The 19091-nt window shown below is 31.5% G+C and overlaps 3 protein-coding genes across 3 annotated transcripts; 1 reads left to right on the top strand and 2 right to left on the bottom strand.

The window, feature by feature from the left end:
* Positions 1–1796: 1796 nt before the first annotated feature.
* Positions 1797–5113, bottom strand: LOC129905583 (ras-related protein RabJ). The gene is made up of 2 exons (XM_055981096.1): positions 4868–5113; positions 1797–2390 (listed from the first exon to the last, which is right to left on the bottom strand). The coding sequence occupies exon 2, from the start codon at positions 2343–2345 to the stop codon at positions 1797–1799; it is 549 nt and encodes a 182-aa protein (XP_055837071.1). The 5' UTR covers positions 2346–2390; positions 4868–5113.
* Positions 2992–18856, bottom strand: LOC129905582 (deoxyribonuclease TATDN1). Its single transcript, XM_055981095.1, has 5 exons — positions 18728–18856; positions 18492–18671; positions 12281–12881; positions 12023–12144; positions 2992–3103 (listed from the first exon to the last, which is right to left on the bottom strand). The coding sequence occupies exons 1-4, from the start codon at positions 18771–18773 to the stop codon at positions 12039–12041; spliced, it is 933 nt and encodes a 310-aa protein (XP_055837070.1). The 5' UTR covers positions 18774–18856; the 3' UTR covers positions 2992–3103; positions 12023–12038.
* On the top strand, positions 6671–7398 carry LOC129905585 (uncharacterized). The gene has a single exon (XM_055981099.1). The coding sequence runs from the start codon at positions 6803–6805 to the stop codon at positions 7223–7225; it is 423 nt and encodes a 140-aa protein (XP_055837074.1). The 5' UTR covers positions 6671–6802; the 3' UTR covers positions 7226–7398.
* Positions 18857–19091: the final 235 nt, after the last annotated feature.

Below are 19091 nucleotides of genomic sequence, written 5' to 3'. Positions count from 1 at the left end.
ACAGTTTTGGGTGATTCCCTAGAGGACGAATTCAAATTTTTTTTAGGACCAAAACTAACGATACCTGTCATATAACGGAAATAGAAAAGTAAATTTTTTTCAAAAACGGCTCTAACGATTTTGATTAAAAATTTTGAGTGTAGTATTACCATTGAATAATTACAAATAGAAGTGGACACCCAGGGAAACTTCCGCTGTAAAATTGTAGTCGCTAGTATCGTGCGTTGAATTAAAAAAGCAAATCCAACAATCCAAAAGCAAAGCCAACAATCCAAAAGCAAATCCAGCAACCCAAAATCAAATCCTAAAAAGCTTATACATATGGATAAAAGTTTTCCTATTTCAAAAAGTGGAGATAGCCTAAAGGATAAGGTGCATGCTTGTTAAGTTTACCTGCCCAGGTTCGAATCTGACGGGAGATTGAGATTGTTTTTTTTTTCTACATTACTAGAATAAAAATTAATTAAATTTCTCAAAAAAAATCTCCGCAAAAAAAAAAGTTTCAAATTTTACCGGTATTCGAACGTAGGCCAGTAGGAGTAAAAGGCATCGGCCTTGTTCTCTAGACTAATACGACTTTTTAAAATACGAAAACTTATATCAATATAAGCTCTTTGAAATGTATAATAATAATTATTAATTTTTTTATGAAGGTTTAAAAAAATTATTAGTTAAGATTCAACTCGAAAATACATGATAGTTGAGGTGCAAACCTGTAGTTCATCTATCTTCCGGTACTCTTATAGTCGCATGAGTAATCTGCGGTGTCACTTCTATTTGTAATTATTCAATGGTATTACACATAAGAGCCAACTTTCGAAATAAAAAAAAAATATTTTTTTTACCTTTATTAACTTTAGGTACCTGTCATAGAACGGTTTTTTTGATTTATGAATATCTCGTTCAAGACCATCCCGATTTCAACCAAAATTTTTATACAAAAGCGTTTAGGTAAAGGTGATATTAAAATTTTAGAAAGTTTTCAAAAACTCATTTTTGGATTTTTAAAAAATATTTCAAAATTTTTTTTTTGAAAAATCAATTTTTTGAAAACGGGTTTATGAAAAATTTTGAAATTTCGTTTTTATGCGTAAATAAATTATTTCTTCAAAATGGCATACCAACTTTTTTTTTGAAAAATGTTAGAAATTTTTTATATATAAAAAATTATTTTTTTAAAAAACGGCTCTAACGATTTTCGAAAATTTTTTTCTAAAAATTCCTTTTTATACAAGAAGTAAACATGCATACCTGGTTTTTTGTGAAAGGTCATTTAAAACGGTATTTAATTAATTATAAAAACAGTCAAGTTTTCGAGTTTGAGAAAAAATTTTCCTCACGACAAAGGACAGCCCTATTTCCAATTCCCTTCAACGATTGCTTGAAATATTCCTCAACTTACTGTAGTTGAGAAAAGTCTTAACTCGAGTAACGACTATGAATTCCGCTCTAAGAACTCAATCCCGAATAAGTAATTTTCGTTTATAAATCAAACAAAATTTTTGTTTACTTAAAAATAAACATATTTTTAAAGCGAAAAAATAAACGTAGATTAGATTCAATAAGAATTATGGTTTGCATGATTTTATTTATATTTTTTTTAATGTCTGAATTTATAAATTTAAAATATATTACGTGTCATTTAAATTTTCGATTGCTTACTACTTACAAATATAATATCGAGTTAAATAAATAAATTCGTCTCTTACACTTTTTCGTGTGTTTAAATTAAAAGAAAATTAATGACAAATACACTAACGAGGTTTATTTTACATTTAAGGTAGCTAATGCTAGATTTAGAGACAGCACCAACTGACTCGTTCTTCGTCTCCAAACGCAATATGCTCTATACTCCAAGATGGGGTTTCAAGTCGCCCAACATCATCCACTTTCACGTCATTGCCAACCGGTATTCCAATGTGGACTGAAGGTAAATGAAATGAAAGTTGTGTAGAACTATTACTGTGACTCAACGCGGTATTATTATTTGAGTAGGCGGCTATGGAATCGCAAGAATCAAATGCACGCAAACTTCTACTTTTGCCTTCATCTGCTAAGCGAACCAATCCTAAAGCTGTAGAGACAAACACTTGCTCCAGTCCTTGATCTTTTTCAGCAGATGTCTCAAAGTAACTTGCTCCAATAGACGAAGCAAAGAGATAAGCTTCATCACGTGACACTGCTCTTGCCGATGTGAGATCTAGTTTATTTCCAACTAATGTAAGTATCATTGGATCTTGGACATTTCGATGTAGTTCTTGAATCCATGATTTGATTTCTGTGAATGTTTTATGTTGAGATAAATCAAAAACAAGTATCGCAGCATTCGCATTTCGATAATACATTGGGGCAACGGCACGAAAGCGTTCTTGACCTGCTGTATCCCATATCTGAGAAATATAAACAGTTGATTAAATAGGTAGCTACGTTCTTCAATTAAATTGTTATTCGTATGATAAGTTCTGATGGAACATTCTAAAATCTAAAACAAAGTCTGTTGAAACTCAACTTGTTCTCTAGTTTTAATGTTTGTTTAGTATGCCGAACAAGGAAACTAAATTTCGATTTCACATTTGAAGCGTTCATAATAAGAGTGGGTTCAATACACTTCTCTATAAATTTGAGTTTTAAGGCCTAATAAATTAAGTGTTGTTTATTTCTAAAAATAAATTTAAATTAAATTAAAAATAAATTAAGCGCACATAAAGCTATTGTTCTAAAAAAACTTTATTTCAAAAATTCCTTTAGAGCTTCACAAATTCGTGTATAATACACAGACTTCAAATGAACTTATTCCATTGTTATTCTGAACGCCTCATAATCTCCATTATTCACAAAACATATTTTAGAAAATGTATTTTTTTTATTGGCTTACAACAAGGCTCGTAGCAGACCACATTTTCAATCAGAAGAGAACCATTTCTTCTCATATAAGTCTTTATTTTACTTTTTTTTATCTTATTTTTTATCCTTACTTGTAGTTTAATCTTTTCATCATTTAGATACACTTTGCATGTAAAAAATGAAGCTGCTATTGTGGGTCCAATATCTTTGTGAAGTGAGTTTTTAATGTATTTTGTGACCAAGCAAGTTTTACCAACACCTGAAAAGATATGTATGTATGTGTTTACTTTTATAAACTATATAAAATTAAAATAATGCTGATATAACATATAACATGTCAAAATGAAAAAAATTAAAGCAGAGATTCGATGGTAAAGTACCCTTCTTGTTTTTAGGAATTTATTGTATGCACGTATGTAGTTACATGTTTGCAGTTCGAATCGACTTGCTTCCAAGTTTAAATAAACTAAGCATAATGATTAGCCGATTCTTTTTCTTCATTTCTGTTTTGTCATATGGTTTAGATGTCTCAGAAGGCCTTTCTAATGGAGCAAGCCTCATCGTTACAAGTGTATAAAGGCAAAAATCTTAACTGGTGACGGTGAGCAATCTGGCAAAGAAGTTCATATACCTAGGATTGCTGTTGCCTTTAGATCATTTAGGATGTATCTACCATGCAAAGACACCAATTTCCTGTGAGGTATGCTTTCCCATGACAGTGCACAGGTGTGAATCGGATCTAAGATTCACGTGAATAGCATAAAATGTATGAAATTACAAACTCAAATCCACTCCCAAAAACTTCTGTTTTCATTAGATCTTTATACAGGGTGTCCCAAAAATAATAAATCAAACGAAATATGCTGATAGGTCAACTTAAGGGCTCTCAGAATTTGGTAACTTGTTCATCCCAAATCCTTACGATTTTCGATTTAATGCAATTCTTGTGAAATTTCGAAAAATCCCTACTTTGCAACAGTATTTTGCTTACTGCGCCCATTATTGATTTTTCTTTTTTACAATCTTTTACTAAAACATTGGCAAATAATTAATCAAAATATTTTTCATTTCATACTCCATTTTGCTGCAAATTAATTAACAGTTACAAGTTTTATAAAAATTCAATTTCTAACTTTTATTTGAGAGCAACCCCGCGAAAAAAATTGCACGGTGTCAGAATGGTTTATTATTTTAAAAAATTGCCCTGTTATTTTAGTTTTCAAAAAAGTATAAAAGTTTCCAATGTTGTAGCTAGATCGAAAAGTATTACAATTTGAAATTCAGAACAAATGAACAAATGATTCTACAGTTAATTAGGATTAATTGTATTTGAAGGATTAGCTAACTCTCAGTCATATCACTAAAAACCTGACCTCTTTAGTTTATTTAATAGAGTCAAATGTATGGAAATTTGATTAGGTGGTTCATCTCTGAAAAAAAACTGCAGCATAGTCATTAATTTACAGTTTCATGAAAAAGTCTTACCAAATTCGAAAAGTTCTTAAAAAATTTGAATCTTTAAGAGCGGGAATAAATTTTTAAACCCGCCGCAGAAACTAAAATGTGAGGATACATTCATTCTTTTCAGATTCATCCTTTTGTCATCTAATATGTAGGTACCTATTCTTTATTTTATTTATTTAAAAAAATCAATATTCTAAATTAGCCTTATTTGTTAAGAAAAATTTTAAACTTCTTTTTTCTTGGAAATGGTTTGAATTAAAGATGTATTTCCCCTCATCTTTTCGGGGGGAACTTTTGTACAAAGAAATTATGTGCAATATTATCTTTAACAGAATAGATATCTTTTTAAAGTTTTGTAGAAAATCATTGAAAGAGAGGGATTGCCCCCGAACGTTGTGACTCAGATTTTTGAATGTGTATACAAAAAAAAAAAATATACCCCAAAAGAGATAAGCTTATCTAAAAGGCTAGCGTAACTTTAAAAGATTAAAAATTATAGAGATACTTATGAAAAATTATAATGAAGCAAAACTAACATTAAACTAATGGATTTACTAACCTCTTGATCCTAAAATTACAACTTTTCCTTCAATCGTTCGCATCTTGTTGAATAATTTTTTAATTCTCTAATGATTACATTTGATTTGATTGTTAAAAATGAATTTTTCTTTGGTTTTACATTAAAGGCAACAGTTAGAATTTCTTTGTTTTTGTTCGATTATTTTTTGTTTGGTAATGTTATGATTTATGAAGCCTCGAATAACACACTGATTAAACAACAATGCAAAACAAACATTTTTTTTATGCGTATAGGGGGGTTCACATTGACCAACTTACCGGACAGACCGATTGTCATTTGGCCTGATGGCTGAATTATATTTTTCGTTCACACTCATCAGACAATTTTCATCAAAACCCATTTTTCATCTTATTTTTAATGTATCTTTCACCTATTCTGCTCTCAAATTCAAGAGAATGGATTATCACTGTCTGCCGGACAGACATGTCGTTCAATTGACTAACATGTCCGTCCGACCACCAAAAAATCAAAATTTTTTGAAAACCATCCGGCAAACCGGACAGGTCGTCGGATGGGTGTTCACACTATCAAAACAGCATCAGATCAGACCAAACGGCGGCTGGTCTGTCCGGTAAGTCAGTCAATGTGAACCCCCCTTATCACATAACAACGGATTTCAGCTAGTAGTTTATGCGCAGCAACAGCTGACATCTGTCAATCGAAATAAGGTTTGTTCCATTTGAGTTTAGTCGCATTCCTCTAGAGCTGGTAGGTCAGTAGATAATCTAGTACATTTACTACTGGAACAACTACTCGTGTTCTTCTGCCAGGTTAGAAGTGAATTGCACTGATTTCGATGAAAGTAGGTAAGGTACATTAATACATTAACTCTTCTTCTATTGTGAGTTCCGGGCGAAAACTGGTTTACGTTCGGACATCTCCTTGTATTTTCAACTTTTTTAATCAGCCCTATCGTGAGTTTCGCGTGAACTAGATTCAAACCCCGAAAAATTCAATTCCACTTTTCCCCTATTGTAAGTTCCGGGCAAAAAGTTGGTCACGTTCGGACATTTTCCTGTATTTTCAACTTTCTTTCTAGTAACTTGCAAGGTATTCGACAGCTCTTCTCTCATTTAAATTTTGGTGCCAAACAAGAAACTAGTTTAGCGGAAAATGTAAATTCCCTTCGAGCGAAACTCATGATAGCTTTCAAAATTCCGTGCGAACAAAAATATTCCGGGCGGAAAACATTCCACGTGAAACTCACGATAGGGCTGAATGTAATTTGCGAGGTATTCGACAGCTCATTCCACGTAAAACTCACGATAGGGCTGATTATTCTACTTACCCACGTACTGTACAATGTACTGCAAATAGGTACTATTTTGAAGGAACCAATTTTTACTTCAATAAAAGCCCCCTTCCATTATAACGTGTAAAAGAAACATAACAAATTATAAAACAATGTTATTACTATTTATATATTTTTTCATTCATTTGCAATGTACGGGTTATCAAAAACCATTTCTGATTTCCGATTTAAGCCAGAACTATAATTGGCGGATGGAGTTGGAAGCTAATGTCAATTGTTGTTGTTTTCCATAAGTTTTCATCCGACAAGTGCGCTCGCAACCGCACTCGACGGATGAAAACTTATGGAAAACAACAACAATTGACATTAGCATCCGACTCCATCCGCCAATTATAGTTCTGGCTTTAAACTTCACCACCTTCAATGAAACACGGCTCTTCTGCATATAGTAGCCGCGTTCCATTTAATTTTCACCAACTCATAATAACAAAGTAGTAGATTTCTACACAATGTGATACCTTTGTTTATCACCAATGACAAAAGACATCATGTGTCATCGTCATGTATTATTTTTGTCCAGATCCCCAGACTCGTCGAAAGAAAATTCGACTTTGAAGTTCTTCAATTTTGTTTTGTAAATTTCTCATAAAACCAAAGTAAAAATGCTTTCGTTTTTTAGTAAAAAAAAGCCCAGTCCAGAAACCCCACCTGGAGAAATAACAATGAAAGGTCCATCCGAAGGCAATGGAGAAGAATTTATAATAGTTGAAAATCAACATCCAGGAGGACCTCCTCCGCCTTTTCACAATCCTACACCCATGATGCCACTATATCCATATCCACCTACCAGTTTTGGTCTACCGCCGTCTAACAATAATCCATCGAATTCAATGCAAAACAATCCAGTTCCATATATTATGGGAATACCTTTTAATCTTTCTCCTCAATTATGCACTAAGACCAGTTTTGAAGTCACACAAATGGAAGTCGATGGCATTCTTGCGCTCATGACTAAGCAGATGCAACTCGAGAGTGACTATGATTTTAAACTAGAACGAGGGATTCTCAGCGAGGAGTGTTATTAGAATTTAATTTTGATTTTTATGTTAAATTTCTGCATGAAGTATCCTATAGCATGCCTAAGTGAAGATAATTAAAACTAAATCATATATTTTAACAATGTAGGTATTTCGTATTCCTATAAATATAATGGATTATGTTTTGAGTGCGCAATAAAATAAATAACTTTTAAATTGTATTGAATTATTGTTTTATACTTGGATTATTAGTTTTTGGAATTGATGAAATCAACGAAATAGGAAAGGGTGTGTACTTATACTTTATGTTCCTTTCAAGTCATATGTATATTCAGCTCTAATGTGAGTTTCAAATTGAAATGGGTGAACCGCAAGTCTTAATAGTAAAAAATTAAAATACATTTTTTGCAGGTGCAATCTTATTGATATGGTACTCGCTACTGATTGCTTATTTTCAAAGCCCTCGCACACTTCAGATTCACTGTCGGTTTCTTTATCATTAAATTTGTGTAAACTCACAATGCGGCATTGCTCAATTGTTTGATGTGCCAGACGATTGCCTACAGACTAAAATAGTTATTATAAACCCGACCATTCAAACGGCCAAATGAATCAGGAAATAACTTCAAATATGTCGATATTTTGAAACACAAATGCTATACCTATCTATTTATAAATGACTCAAAGAATTTTTTTGAAAAGAAAATTTACAATGGATTCAATATTTTTTAAACAGTTTATATAAATAAAAGTTTCATTATCGTCAGAAGTCGTATTAGTCCAGGTGAGCTAGTAGTTGCCTTTTCATCGGGTGGCCTGGGTTCGCCTCCCGAAAATAAACGATAGCTAAATAAGTCTCGTTTTTAGAGAATTGATTCGTTTTTGGGAGAAATATTGGATTTTATAAAAGTCTTTGGAATTTATTCCAATAACCGATGAAATTGCAAACTCCACAAAAAAAGATAATGACTAATTTCTACAAGCCATTTTAAATTATTTAAAAATGTCGCATTTTCCAAAATTGTATTTAATGAATTGAGGTAAGTTTTTACTTTTGGGTCATTAAAAAAAATTATATCGGTTCATAGCTAAAGCAAAATGTTTTGACGCACTTATGTATTTTGGAAAATTACTTAAGATACGCATAAGAAGGAAACAAATCAAATTCTTTGTCTCTTCCAATGCATATGTAATAGTCCAGTGCATTTATAATTTGACCCAGCAGTTTGTACCACCCCCAATTTTTTTTTTTGCTCATTCGATAGAGCATTGGCTTAATATCATTACCCTGATTTTTCGCACTCGCGAAATTCACCTTTCGGCCGCCATCTTGGATTTTAGTTTTTGTTGAATATCTCGATTTCTATTTATCCTACACAAAAGTTGTGTGTAATTTTTATAAAAAGTGTTCAAAACTTTAAAATTGTCACTTTTGTCTGTTTTTTTTACTTTGTTGGCTTGTAACTTTTTTAATATTCAGAATATCGAAAAGTGTTCTTAACATAAAAGACGCGAAATTAATTGCCTACGTTTCTTGTACACACAAGTTTTATGTAGGATAAATAGAAATCGAGATATTCAACAAAAAAGATCCAAAAGGTACAAGTTTTTGTGTTTAATGAAAAAAAAAACTCGCTGCTACTTGTTCTACAATCTGTCATTATGTTTCATGAATTTGTTTAGCACAAAAAAGTTCAAGTTTTTCTGCTTCTACTTTTGGGGTAGAGCAAGTGAGTGAAAAGTGTCAATTGTCAGCTATTTGTTTGATTGTGATAAAAATAAGAAAAAATAAGATTTTAAAAAGTGAATTTCTTAAGAGTAAGAGTTTTTGATTAATAACAAAAAAAAAAATTACGGGAATATTAAAAGTGCTAGTAAATAATTTATTTTAGTAAGAAATCATTTCAAGAAGTTATTTTTGAATTTAAATTTTTGCAATTGATTTAGATAATTGTCAATCTTGTTAAATACGAAGTTGAACTTTTCTGTTCTTTCTTGTTCTGACAGTATTTACAAACTTGTGCTGCTCTGATCTGTTCTATCCTAGACTTTTTTCATTAAACAGACCTATTGACGATTATTGACTTACAGAAAAAAAAAAAAACTTTTATTTATATAAACTGTTTAGAAAATATTGAATCAGACATGCTTTCAAATAGCTTTAAAGATTCTCAAACTATGAAACGATTATCGTCAGTTCGATTATCGTTTTCAAAATTACGGAATGACCCCCCTGGATTTATCTTAGCCAAACTACGTCTGATTCGAAAAATTTTTTTTACAACCAATCAAGAATTTGTTACAGTTTTAGTTTGTGCCAATTTTTTTTCTGCGGACAACCGTTTCTTCGCAATCTTGCATCAAACACAATTTTCTTCGTTTTTTAAATTGGTTTTTACACTTTCATATCATTTAAATCAAAAAACACGTAAATGAGTATTATTATTAAAGCCCAGTTTATTTTCTTAAAAAAAAGTAAGTTCTTTTCATAAAAAAGACTACTAAACTAAAAGTAATTAAAATAAAATGCACGACTGGGTCGCACGTACTTGCTCTTGTAGTTCACAGTATCTTTATCTTAAATATCTGTTGGAAATTTAAGATTTTTGGCGTTTTTAATTGGCAATCCGGAATTGTTCTTCAATTCGGAATCCCAATTGAACAGTTTTTTTTTATTCCGAAGAATCTGAAGTTTGGGGAGAATGTATTGTTTGAGTTTAACATGTTTCACATATATGTGTATTCGCGCCAAATTTCATTTGTATTTGTGCTGCAAACATTTTGTACTGCTGACATTTAAATCTATGAATGTGTGAGTGATTCTGCTTCTGATTCTGTTTTTGAAACCAGAAGAGAAATTCTCTTTTTTTCAGAATCAGAACTGTCAGTTTTGCCCAATTGAACGCATTCAGATTGCTTTTTTTTGCTTCTAGATTGCCAATTAAAAACGCCATTTGTTTAGTGTCGAGAAAAAAAAATCCAAAGTTTAAAAATTAAATTCAAATTTTTTTTTTCAAAAATATTTTTAAAAATATTTTTTTTTTATATTTTATACTAGCTAGATGTACAGATGGACGTACAGACGCACAGACCGACGGACGGCATGACGAAAACCACTTTTTTGATCTTCTCCATAATCGTAATGTTGGTTTTGATTAAAACATCGATTTTTTTTTCTACACGAAACCAATACTACTTGCCCTATATAGAGCAAGTAAAAATAAACAAACTGAGTGAATTAAAAAAAATTGTTTTTTAATACAAAATTATTTGAAATGAATTAAAACTTTTTCTGAGCTTTATCTATTCGATCTTTTTAAACCACAATAGCTCAGAAAAAGTTTTTAATTCATTTGAATCAATTTTTTTATTTAAATTTTTTTTTTACTAAATCAGTTTGTTTATTTTTTTTAATTACTTTCAGTAGTCTTTTTTATGAAAAAAAAAAAAAAACTTATTTTTTTTAAGAAAATAAACTGGGCTTTAATAATAAACAAAAATCACAAAAACCGTGATAACTCGAAAACGGGACGAAAACGAGAAAATTGTCACTTATGTCGTTTTCTATTGACTTTTGCGATTTTTGTGTAAAAATCTCAGATTTTCCACTGCAAATAGAATATGAAATCTAGTTTTGTAATTGTGTACGAAATCTGTGCCTATAAAAAAAAAAAAAAACAACAACAAATGTTCAGACAAATGTCAAACAGAGGAGTGTGTGTGAAAGTGCGTGTGTTTGTATGCGTGAATCTTGATAAAAATCCAGATTTAGATTTCTGATTCTCAGATTCATGTTTTTGAATCTCAAGACGCAAATAGATCTTGAAATCTGAGATTTTTCCACTATTTCCCATCTTCACCCCCCAAATTCGGCTGTCAGATTCACAAATCTCATTCTGAGATTCGTCAATAGAAAACGACTTCAGGAATCCATGGCTTTCATTTGGGGAGGTTACTGTGGGACACCCTGTATATTTGTTATATCGATAATTTTAGCTATTGAAAAATAGAAAATTAAAAAGATTAAATAATTTTTATAACCAAAAGGCTAAAATTACACTATCATGACTAGCTCTCGAAGCCAGAGTTGAAGTTTTAATGAAGCAGTTTCAATCATTATTAGAGACGAAAGTCTCTTGGGAAAAAAGACGAAGATGGCTTTGAAGTTAAATTTCTACTTCAGCTAAAACTGGCGCTCATACAGCGATTCGTTTTCTTTTCGTTTTAGTTAAAAAGACATATGTACGTTATATGGGTGAATATCTAAAGTAAAGGAGTTCTTAATTTGTGAGTATAAATTTTGATGCTCATTATTACTCACCCCTATTACGATTGTCTACTATCAATTGATAGTTGATAAAAAATAAATTTCGATCTCTTATTATCTAATTTGCAAAAAATTTGAAAACAAAGAATGATGCAAACCGTTATTATTTAAAATTTAATTGAAAAATTCCATTAAAAAAATTACTAGTTTTTCCCCAAATTAGATTTTAAAACACCAAATTTCAGTATTTATCAACTATCAATTGATAGTTGACAATCGTAATAGGGGCAACTGTTAAAACTTTTTGATAAATTAATAATAAAAATAATTTAATCCTTCGAATTAAAACCAAACCAATTATTGTTTCTAATATAAATTTAAAAAAATAGGACAAAAATCGTTCTAACATTTTTGATTTTTCGTACTGACTTACATGGAAGAAAGGTAAAACCTGATTTGACTACAACAATATTTTTTAATTTGCTCGCCGCAGAAAAATTTCTTAAAAAATCATCCTGACATATTTTGCGTAATTAACTATTATAATAAATAAATAGGAAACAATACAAAAAACACACCTTTTAATCATTATTATTATTGGTCTTTCTTGAAAAATAATTTCATGGTGTTGTCGTAGAAAATATTCGAAAGTTCTTCGAGTGACTCTCCTTTTGTAGCAGCTATAATTTCCATAACTTGTCTGTATAAGAAAAGAAAAAAAGTTATTCAGATATTAATTTATTAAAATATGTCAGTATCTTTATATGTAATTTTCTTCACCGAAACAAAATAAAAATGAAACAAAATGAATAAAAACTTAACTTAAATAAACTTACATTATCTGGCAAGGTTCATTTCGTGAGTCGATTAACGTTGACGGAGTCCATTTCTCTTTCTTTTTAACAACAGGAAAATTCGTCTTCACTAATTTATAACCAGCATGACTAGGTCGAATTCCACACCAAGGACTATCAGTTTCAATCATTATTTTATCATTTGGTATTTCTTTGATTGTTTTTAAATTTTCTGCTGTTTTCAGAGAACATCCATTTAGACCAATAAAAAGTCCAAATTCAATAATTCGCTTTGCTTCTTCTATTGTCCCATCAAAACTATGTACTACTCCACCATTTGGTAGTACTTTATATTTATTTCTTTCAATAATTTCCATAAAATCATCAAAAGAGTTTCGACAATGCAAAAATAGTGGAAGTTTATAGTTTTCAGCAATACTGAGTTGCTTCTCAAAATATTGTTTTTGGATATCTTTTTCACAGAAATGCAAACGATCATAGTCTAAGCCACATTCTCCAACGGCAATAACTTTGCTAGAGTTTTCTTTGATTTTTGTGCATAAATTGTTGTAGTATTCTTCAGGATTTGAGACAAATTCATTGCATCGTGTTGGATGACAGCCAATTGTTGTAAAAAGCCGATCTATAATATACTCTAATCAATAGCTTTTTACACTCATTAAGGTATGTATATTGTATATACGAGGGCAAGGCGAAAAGTTCTCAGCAATTTAATCAGCGAAAATTTTTAAAACCCATAAAGGCTTAAAAGTCATAAGCTCATATGAAAATTTTCAAATTTGTATATCATTTTTTATTTTTCAAAAACATCCTCCGTAATTTGTCGTTGAAAGTAAAAGTAAAGTATCGGGCGGTGATAAAATTCTTTGTTTTGGATGGATTAGCAACAAATGAAATGCATTCGAAGAAGATAGAAACTTTCGCAGACTTTGGTCGATATGAACCGTTAAAAAATATGCAGCTGAATTTAAACGTGATCGCACGTCTCTGGAAGATGATGCATTAAAAGAAGCTACACCAATAACCATCGAAGAGGTCCATAAGATGGTATGGGCGAAAGACGTGTGAGGGTTAACGAAATATCTTAAGCCATAACGATATCCGAAGAAAGGGTTCTTAACATATTGAAAAAAGGAATTAGCTGTGAAAAAGCTCTGTGAAAGTTAATTGCCGCATTTACTTAATGCTGATAAGAGACAAGCTCGAAAAAAAATTTCAGAGGCGTGTTGATCTGATTGATTTTACCGGCACCCAAAAAAACCGGCATGTACTTGAGACCAGACCCTCCTACCCATATGTATTTGGACCCGCTGAATCCGAATTTCAAATCCGTTTGGCCCGATCACCCTGCAAAATGCAAAAAACTAAAAAAAAAGACATTTTTTTTATTGTTTTGTTTTTTGCATTTTGTTCAAAACTGGAGGGGGCCAAACGGAATTGAAATTCGGATTTTGGGGGTCCAGGTCTGGTCTTACGTACATGCCACAGCTGAGACCGAGCAAAATTTTGTTTACATATTTTTACATGAAAATGTGATGGAAGCCTCTTTTAGCCTTATACAATGGTCGGAAAAAGTATTTTGACAAAATGAACATTTTTCTAACTGATGAGATTAATCTGTAACGGTTAAACATAAAATAAGGAAGTTGACGGTTATTTATTAAGTATATAATGGTGAATATCATGATGGTCAATGTCAGTCATATAGTTGGTATTATGCTTCGAGGCTGCATTTTTTGTATAAAAAGTACTAAATTTTGAGGGAAAAAAGTATTTTGACAAACGTTCTTTTTCAACGTTGGTAAGGTAAGGTAATGCATTATACGTGTTTCAAGCACGTATACAACTGACAGACTTGTTAAGGCCCCGGTTTGTAAAAAATTGGGCAAAACGGCGGAACTTAACATTGAAATTGGTGCATCTTCTGTTGCAAGTCATAATTTCTGTGTGTCTGTTAAAAAATCTGTAGAGAATTGAATTTATCGCGGGAAACTAAAAATTACCAAATATACAAACACAAAAATATAATTATACTATTAAAAATTTACCACAAATGGACAAAATTTACTTTATCGCGGATTGACTCCAAAAAGTCTGAATTTGGAAATGCCATTCTTTCATCAAAAACCTTGTAAGCAAAAGTACCCTTTGCATTGAGCTCGAAGAAGACAATTTTACCATGTTTATGGTTAGATAATACAGTATTTATCTCATAAAACAAAAATTGAAAAAAACTGAATTCTCAAAGGAACATATTGGTATGCTTCTTTCATTCAAAAACAAACTTTTATGGACCACATTCTCACAAATTTCTATATCAATGATCCGGGAAACGAAAAGCAACTGTTGAAGCTCCGTGAAAATTTGGTCAAGTTTGTTCCAGAAGCGGAAAGCACAACAACATGTCCCTTAGAGAATTAAATTTTTTTTCAATTTTTGTTTTATGAGATAAATACTGTATTATCTTCCCATAAACATGGTAAAATTGTCTTCTTTGATCTCAATGCAAAGGGTACTTTTGCTTACAAAGTTTTTGATGAAAGAATGGCATTTCCAAATTCAGACTTTTTGGAGTCAATCCGCGATAAAGTGAATTCTTCAAAATGCTTCAATTTTTCTTAGTGCATTTTTTTTTCATTTTTTGTCCATTTGTGGTAAATTTTGAATAGTATAATTATATTTTTGTGTTTGTATATTTGGTAATTTTTAATTTCCCGCGATAAATTCAGTTCTCCACAGATTTTTTAACAGACACACAGAAGTAATGACTTGCAACAGAAGATGCACTAATTTCAATGTTAAGTTCCGCCGTTTTGCCCAATTTTTTACAAATAGGGGCCTTAACAAGTCTGTCAGTTGTATACGTGCTTGAAACACGTAAAATGCATTACCTTACCTTACCAACGTTGAAAAAGAACGTTTGTCAAAATACTTTTTTCCCTCAAAAATTAATACTTTTTATACAAAAAATGCAGCCTCGAAGCATAATACCAACCAAATGACTGACATTGACCATCGTGAGATTCACCATAATATACTTAATAGATAACCGTCAACTTCCTTATTTTATGTTTAACCGTTACAGATTATTCTCATCAGTTAGAAAAATGTTCATTTTGTCAAAATACTTTTTCCGACTGTTGTACAAAAAACTATTTCGTATAATATCATATAAAAAAACAAGTAAGTCTTTACAATTTTCAAACTCCCAAAACGCGTTGTGCTTTTAATTTAATGTTTGGTCAACATTCTTGCTATTTAATATTTTTAATAGTTTTGAATATTTATTAACAAAAATACACAAAACCCCTTTTATTAAAAATGTATTCTCTCAAGATACAAATTTAACCTGCACACAGAACAGGATTCATCTTTAACAGCTGAAATTTTATTTTTTTTTCGTGATAAATATCTACAAAAAAAAACTCAACCCGAACCGTCAATTATAAGGTGTAAAAATGATAGCTTTAAATATATAAGCTGAAGGAACAATTTTTTTTTGCATTCTCGGTTCTTGTTCATATTCAGCCTAGTTTGCTGTATTACCACAAGCCTTAACAAGTCTGGGTGCTGGGCACGAATCTGAATTTGACAAAAAAAAATTATTTAGCATACAATATTATAAGAATGGCATTCCCAAGAAAAAAAAATAAATAATGCATATTTTTTGTGTTAATGGCTCATATGCATAAAGAATGAGCTTAATCTCTGTCTCAATTTTCAGTACATTTTCTTGAGATCTGTCGCAAGAAAATAAGATAGATCACAAGAAAATGTACTGAAAAGTGAGATTCTTTTCTTTTTGCATATGAGCCTATGCATAGCCGTATTTAAGGGGGGGTATGGGGTTTAACCCCCCCCCCCCCGAAATTTTTTTTAGAAAATCAAAAGATATATTTATTAACAAATTCAAGTCTAATATGTGTTGCACTAAATGGTGTATTTTTGTATTTTAGTGATTTGATTAACTATCTGAAAATCTCCTTTAAAGTCTCTACCAATTTTGTATCGTTAAAGAAGCTTTTGATAAAGTTTTTATAAGGGAAAACAAAAATTTTTTGGTCCATAACAACGTTTGGTAAAGAATTCTTCAAAAAACGAATGCTCTTTTAAGAACCCTTTAAATATCACAAGTATTTATGCATGGTTTTTGGTGCCGAGACTAACTATACTTTTTCAAAGGGTTTGGGTGTGTCGAACTCGAATTCAAAGACAGACATATCCGATCACATCTCGTTTTTGAAATCACCGTTAAGGCTAGGCGCACACATTCGATTTTAGTCGCGCGATTATTCAGTCGCAAAAATTGATCCCAAGGATTTCAATGCCTGGGAATACTAGGGTGGTCCTTAGGGAAAAAAAATTGGGGACGCTCCTAGAATAGTTCCAATTCAAATGCCCTAATTTTTTCAAATTTGTATTCCTGACCCTTTTTGATTAAGAAGTTTATATGTATAAATGATCAAACATCCGCCATTTACCCAATACTGGACACTGAATATCGCTCCTGCTATAGTAACTTCTCATCAAAATAGGGCCAGGAAGGGTCAGAGATAAAAATATGAAAAAAATAGGGTATTTGCAAATTTTACATGGGCGATTTTTAAGTTTCAAATTGGTTTAAAGTGACAATTTTTTGCTCGTTTGCCATTCAAGTTATGTTTTTTATAAAGTTTGTTCTTTTCTCTTGAATAAAATTTACAAGTTTACGTCATTAGTAGGTGGATACTATTTTAAAATATTAATAATATTAATCATATTTTGAAACTGAAAACCCAAAATTGGACATAGAACAATTCCTATATAAGTACGTTTTTTCCTTAAATAAAAAGTGGACCTGAACAAAATATGATGGGACTTAAAACAATCAAGAATACTCGGGCTCATTTTCTAAAGGCTACTTCCTGTTGTTATTGTTCTATGTCCCATTAAATTATATTATCTGCGGAATGAAATTTTTTTGACAAAAACGGTTTTAAAATTCGGAAAGAGCACCCTCAAATTAGTAAAACTGCATCATTAACTCATTTTGGATAAAAAGTGGATTAAGAACAATTTTGCTATACGCCGACGATATGTGGACCTTGTACCAGAGCTAAACCGGAACATTACCACTGATTTCAGAAGATAAAAGTTGCTGAACCACGGATGGAATATTTGTACAACTGGCCCTAAAATTTTTGTTTTTAAATATTGCCAATTTAATTTAGAACTCAATAGATAGAATGTACCTCCCTAAAAATTTTCTGCTACAAAATTTCAGTGCAAGAAAAAGTCCATTTTTAAAGTTGAAACAAAGTATTGTGATTCCTAAAAAAAATGTTGTTTGGTTTGAGTTGTCTCAAGAAAATAAGATAAATCACAGGAAAATGTACTGAAAAGTGAGATTAGAGCTTAAGCTCATTCTTTTTGCATATGAGCCTATGTCTCATTATTTCAAAAATGAGCCTTTTCAGCAAATACAAATTGTATACTTATTAAAAAGAAGAGACAATCAATTTATATTTATCCATTTTTGTGTAAGACTTATGGTTCCCACTTATAAGAGGGTTGAAAATTTCATACAAATCAGTAGGTACATACTTCTTTTAAACTTAACCACGACAAAATTGAAATAGACTTTAATGGAGATTTATCACTAAAATATAAAAGCAATCCATAAAGTTCTACATAATATGCAGTCTTTAAATCGTAATGATGAGAATTTGAACAAATAGAACCCTAATAAATACTTGTGCATATTATGCATACTATGCACAAGTATATAAATTAGGGTTCTATTTGTTCAAATTCTCACCATTATGATTTTCTAAAAAAAATTTCGGGGGGGTTAAACCCTGCAACTTTAAATACGACTATGGTACTCGCCCATCCGAATCCCCTTAATTCTTTTGATATGGCACCATCAGAATTTTTCATCTTTTCCCAAACATAAGAAAGTTGTATCTCGAAAGCGATTCGATTTCTATGGAGAATCGAAAAGGGTCGTAAATGATTATTTTGAAATACTTTCAGACTCTTACTTCCGGGAAGGTATTCTACAGTACGATAAACTCTGGACCAAGTGTATATGTGTCCAAAACCATTATGTAGAAAAATAAATCCATTTTTTAACATTTTAAACTTCACAATGGACCCTTTAGGGTCTAAGTGTCTCGACTACTTTGCCCGACAACCACTAAAACCTAACCCTTGTCCTCGTAGGTAAATAATTTAAAAACACAAAACTTGCCATCTTTTTGGGCAAGTTGAAGGGCGGCATCAGCCTCATTGAGAGTTCCCACTGTTATAATTATTTTGTCCAATCCCTGTTCCCAAGACCGTTTCAGTACAATATCCAAGTCGGCTTCGTGTTTTTTTGAGTTCCCATAGATTCCCTGGAACATGGAATCGGTTAGGTTTGCTCCAATATCTGTGACAATTATTTATTCAACAAACAAAGTTACATAAAAGATAATTCATACGTACCGATGAATTTTCTTTGCATTTTAAATAAATTAAAAATTTTTTTCATTCAGAATAATAACGTGTGAAGAATTTTATTTTGATCTTCTTATAACTTTGAAAAAAAAAAATTCGTAAACGAACCAACGAGTTTTTTGACGTTTGATACAAGTGTCCCTTCAAGCAAACAGGTCCGACCTCGGTCCGAATCCGCTCCGCCTGAGGCGGAGCTGAGTCCGACTTCGGATCAGAAACTGGTCCGAAGGCGGCTCAAATTAGTATGGAAATTATAATCACCGCGAAGTCGATTGCATATGTATTGGTGTGGTGAAAATCTCCATTCCGAGAAAACGGAGCCGAAGGCGGACCTGAGCCGGAGCAGCGAAAA

Source organism: Episyrphus balteatus, chromosome 1, assembly GCF_945859705.1.
Source record: "Episyrphus balteatus chromosome 1, idEpiBalt1.1, whole genome shotgun sequence".
Taxonomy (NCBI): domain Eukaryota; kingdom Metazoa; phylum Arthropoda; class Insecta; order Diptera; family Syrphidae; genus Episyrphus; species Episyrphus balteatus.
The sequence above is the reverse complement of the archived record's forward strand: the minus strand, read 5'-3'. Positions and strand labels throughout refer to the sequence as shown.

Bases quoted from the DNA above. Each gene is read 5' to 3' on its own strand.
- LOC129905585 (XM_055981099.1), top strand. From the start codon at position 6,803: ATGCTTTCGTTTTTTAGTAAAAAAAAGCCCAGTCCAGAAACCCCACCT.
- LOC129905582 (XM_055981095.1), bottom strand. From the start codon at position 18,773: ATGAAAAAAATTTTTAATTTATTTAAAATGCAAAGAAAATTCATCG. The intron at 12,882-18,491 runs GCAAGTTTTGTG...AGTATATTATAG, and splicing joins TCAACTTGCCCAAAAAGATG to ATCGGCTTTTTACAACAATT. The intron at 12,145-12,280 runs GTAAGTTTATTT...TTTCTTATACAG, and splicing joins AATGAACCTTGCCAGATAAT to ACAAGTTATGGAAATTATAG.
- LOC129905583 (XM_055981096.1), bottom strand. From the start codon at position 2,345: ATGTATTATCGAAATGCGAATGCTGCGATACTTGTTTTTGATTTATCT.